Source organism: Furipterus horrens, unplaced genomic scaffold, assembly GCF_987537825.1.
Source record: "Furipterus horrens unplaced genomic scaffold, mFurHor1.1.pri manual_scaffold_2, whole genome shotgun sequence".
Taxonomy (NCBI): Eukaryota; Metazoa; Chordata; class Mammalia; order Chiroptera; family Furipteridae; genus Furipterus; species Furipterus horrens.
The window spans coordinates 19,167,352-19,171,614 of NW_028327172.1; the positions used below are offsets into that span (position 1 = coordinate 19,167,352).

The window sequence follows — 4,263 nt, forward strand, 5'->3', positions numbered from 1 at the left end:
TTTGAGATTGTAGGACCAAACATTTGGAGACTAAATTAATTGAAATTGAAAGGTAAAAATAAAATTCATACCTGGCTCCTGATAGCTAAGTAAACATGTACTACCAGAAGATTTAGTAACCAACGGTAGCTAACAGTTGTATTCTTCTAGCTTCATTATTGAAAAAGCCATGGCAGCAGATGACCTCCTAAACTTTTAAGGTTACAATAGAGACATCATTTAAACCTAGAAAAGGTCTAATTTTCCAAAAATATTCTGGAGGTAGGGTATTTCTGTATAAATGTACCAAACACATTGAAAACACTATAAGGGTCATTGTGCCATATAAATGCAAGATATTGTTATTATTAGAAAATACGGAAAGCTCTTTGTATCATTTAAAGTAAGCCAAGACATGTGAAAATTATAACATAAATAACCCTACAAAATTGATATAGAAAACACTTGCATCTCAATACAAACTATAATAAATTGAGGGGGAAGGAAATGGAAACCACACAAGACAAATTCCTCCCCTGGCTTCTCTGGTCATTCTTCTTTGACAAACTTGGCTTTGATTTCCACATCACTAATTCACACACACACACACACACACACATATCTCTGCTCATCTCTGGTCCCCTGTAGTTACTCCTGTTCTGAGTTATCGAACTTTTCAAATAACTGATTTCTCCTGTTGCTTCTCTGGACTGCCTAAAAGGCACAAGCAATCAGCTCATCAGTTATCCATTCCTGACTGGTTTCAGCATCTGCAGCCTCTCTCCCACCTACCACCACATGGTTGGTGAAGCCCTGCATACAAGAGGGAGCTAGGAGAAGGCCTCAGTGCAACCCAAAGGAAAACTCACTTGCAAAACCAACTCATAAGCGGCTGCCCTACTTAAAATTCCATTGAATCTTGAGTTTCAAGAGAGTCCTCTAGGCCTAATGAGTTCTCCTCTAAACATCCCTGGGAGTTAATGGTAAACCCAGAGTTTTTTAACGCATTATGAGCATTCATAAACTTTTGAAGGTATTTGGAAGTATACAACCAGTGATGCTTCAAGACATCTTCCATCTCGTAGCACTTTGACTGCCTGGCGTTCATTTTCCGGAAGCGCCTGAACAGTTTGTTCCCTGACTCATTTCCCTCACTTGCCCAGGCCCCAATGGAGCCATCCCTCTCAATAATTTCAGGGACGTGTGCCAGGGTTTTGTGAAAATAATTGGTGATTTTGCCCTCATATCTATACTTGAACTTGGTAGAGAGGAGCTCAGCAAACCGCTGTGAATTGAAACTGTACTGGCAGAGCGATTCTGGACACTCTTTAGCAGGGCATGATGAACGCCATACAGGTTTCATCTTCAGATAAAGGTCCATCAGCTCCTTCAGGGCTTCGTGCCTCTCCTCAGAGGGAATTAATTCACAAACGGCTTCAACGGTCTCTTTGGTCATGAGCTTCCTGGCAAAGTTGCCGTTCATCCTCATGATTGGTTTCAGGTTCATCTTCTTCCGGAGATGCTTGTCCAATGTAGCCTGCCATCTTTTCCTTTCCTCTTTGGAGGCATTGGGATTCTTATACACCTCCCCTATCTCCAGCTGGAAAATCTTATAGAACTCAGCTGCATTGCCAATGTCACAGTGGAGTGCATCTATGGAAGGAACCGTCTCAATGAAGGGCTTGGCCGAGACCCCTTTCACCCGATCCCGGAGTTCTTCCACAGACTCATGGAACGGGTTGGAACGCCAGACCTCATAGCGCTCCAGGTTCTCTGCATGGCTTCTGGTTATGGAGTGGAAGACAAGGTTTTGAGAGGCTTCCAGGCGGGTGGCATCACAAAGGGTGCAGATGTAGACAGATCCAGAAGCCTCGAGGCCTTCCACCTCACGGACAAGTTTCTCATCATATCCAGTGCCCCTGAAGATGAACTTGAAAGTCCGGAGGATGCCTCCCATCTCAAGCATCAGTTCACTGTTCTTCATGGCCTCCCTCTCGGCAATGAGAGGGCTTAGGATGGCTGTGAGGGTCTCGTGGTCGGACTCATCTGCCAGCATAAGGCACAAGGGCTTGCAACACAGTTCAGAGTTAGGTTTGGCTTCCTCAAACACCTTCACATTCTGCGAGCCATGTGCTATAGTAATTTTCATGACTGTGAACGAGAACCGAACTGCCTTCTCTGGAACGGCTGGCCCACTCCCGTGCTTCTCACTCACATCCCCCATTCCATCGCAAGACTCCTTCACCACTACAGTGAAAGGGCCATTCAGGTAGTCACTGAGGTCTTGGGCTCTCATGCCTTCCAAGATGTCTTCTTCCATGTCCATCAAAGCAGACACCAATGCTGCATCATAGCGAAACCGCTTCGCAATGGTGTCCACTGGGTAATCATCCACGGAGGAGGACAGTCCAGACAGTCCATCAATAATGCCCACGTCAGTGCTGGAAGACACATTCTTCAGGGGTGGCTGCCACTCAAAGGGGTGGTAGCCCGGCAGAAGGACCTTCTCAGCATTCCGAAGGGCATGCAAAGGCTGAAATATCTGCCTCCCCGTGATGGCTTTTACAGTCCTGTACATCTTGTGGTACTGACTACAGCTGAGGAAGGTGTTGACACGGATGGCCAAGCAAACAGCTGGCTGCAGGCCAGAGCCACGTCCCTGCATGATGGCCTCCAGCTCATCAGCCTGTCTGTGCTCATTCCTCGCCCTCAGCGCCAGCAGGAACAGGGTCAGGCACACGGACTTGACATCTCCCCCTTCTTCTTTGTCAGCAAAGGCCTTGACTTGCAGCTTGAGCTCCCTCAGACGATGCTTCTGAGCCCTCCGGGTTAGTGACAGGAGATGCTGGCGGGGCCGGCCTCCTTTATTAATATGCACAAAGGTCTCTTTGGAGTTCTTGTGGCTTGAGACATGGTGATTATATTTTTCCAAGCTGACCTCCTCGTTGCACTCTTTGGCTGGACATTTCACCATCAGGGAATTCAAGATGCTCAGAAAGGACTTCACTGGACTCTCCAGGTCAGTAGGGAAGCAGGGATATCGGCAAGAGGGGCAATAGCTGCCCATGACTTTGAGGCATCTGAGAATGCAGATCCTGCAAAATACGTGCTTACAGGTGGTCTCCACAGGGTCGGCCAGAATGTGTTCACAAATCTGGCAGGAGATAGATTTCACAAAGTGCGCCGGGAAGTCCACTGCAAGGAGCTTGGTACTGAGGTGAATCTTACTGCAGGTGGCGATCTGCTTCATCACTTCCTTGCTCCTGATCCTTGCCTGAGCTCTCTTCTTGTGTCGACGTGCCCGTCTTGCCTGGTCAAGCGCCATTTTGAGTTTTTTGCTGAGCTGCTCATTTGGCTGATGACTCTTCCTCTTGAGTCCCCGACGGGCAGTGTGGCAGATGTCACAGGATGGTGTGTGGGGGTGCCACTCCACGGTTTCATTCCTCAGGAAGTGGACCTCGCTTGGGGCGCTGCTGAACTTCCTGTGCATTATGCTCCAGCAGGTATGGCAGAATTCAGTGGGGTGGATCAAGTCAACATCTGCCTTCACATCGATCCGGAAAACCCTGGCGATGAGGTCTGGCCAGGAAGTGGCTCTCTTTTCCTTCTTTCGTAAAAGGACTTGGGTTTTACCATCCACAGGCCCGTGGACTGGATATCTCCTCTTGTGCTCACTATTTTTAAAAGAATTCCCACAGATGCGGCAGAGATGCCGGAGGTTGGCTTGGTGGATTGCTTTTTCTCTTGCCTTTCCATCGTCATCATAGGATTTCTCTGAAAACTTAGGGTGAGGTTTTAATGCTGGTTGTGTTAAGGCTGGCCTCTCACCCCCATCCTTGTCCAGGATTGCAGGAGATTGCTCTAGAGAGAGTTTCCCCTCAGAGGAATCTTTCTTTTCCATTTGAGCTTCTTCGGGTGCCTTTTCCAAGGATCTCACCCTGAACAGCTTAAACTTCCATTCTGAAAATTTAATATGTGGGTACTGGATTTCATCTGGAGCAGAACTGAGTCCCAAAGTGGGTGGCAAAGAGACAGCCATGCTGGCTGAATCACCTGGAAACAATGAAAACAAGTCAGATTAGGAGAAAATTTCAATATTTCACTGATGCATCTTGGAAGGAATACAAATTAATACACTCAAATGTTTATTCATTAATTCATCCAGAAAGTTACTTATTAAACCTTTTATTTTAATATACTGTATTAGGTGCTGATCATACAACAGAGAACAGAGTAATTCCCTGTTCTGACACTGCTTCTGGTCTCTATACCCCATATTGAAGT

At 46.8% G+C, this 4,263-nt stretch overlaps 1 protein-coding gene across 1 annotated transcript; it reads right to left on the reverse strand.

Moving 5' to 3' along the window:
- Positions 1-880: 880 nt before the first annotated feature.
- On the reverse strand, positions 881-4,018 carry RAG1 (recombination activating 1). Its single transcript, XM_090267581.1, has one exon. The coding sequence runs from the start codon at positions 4,016-4,018 to the stop codon at positions 881-883; it is 3,138 nt and encodes a 1,045-aa protein (XP_090123707.1).
- Between the last annotated feature and the right edge of the window lie 245 nt (positions 4,019-4,263).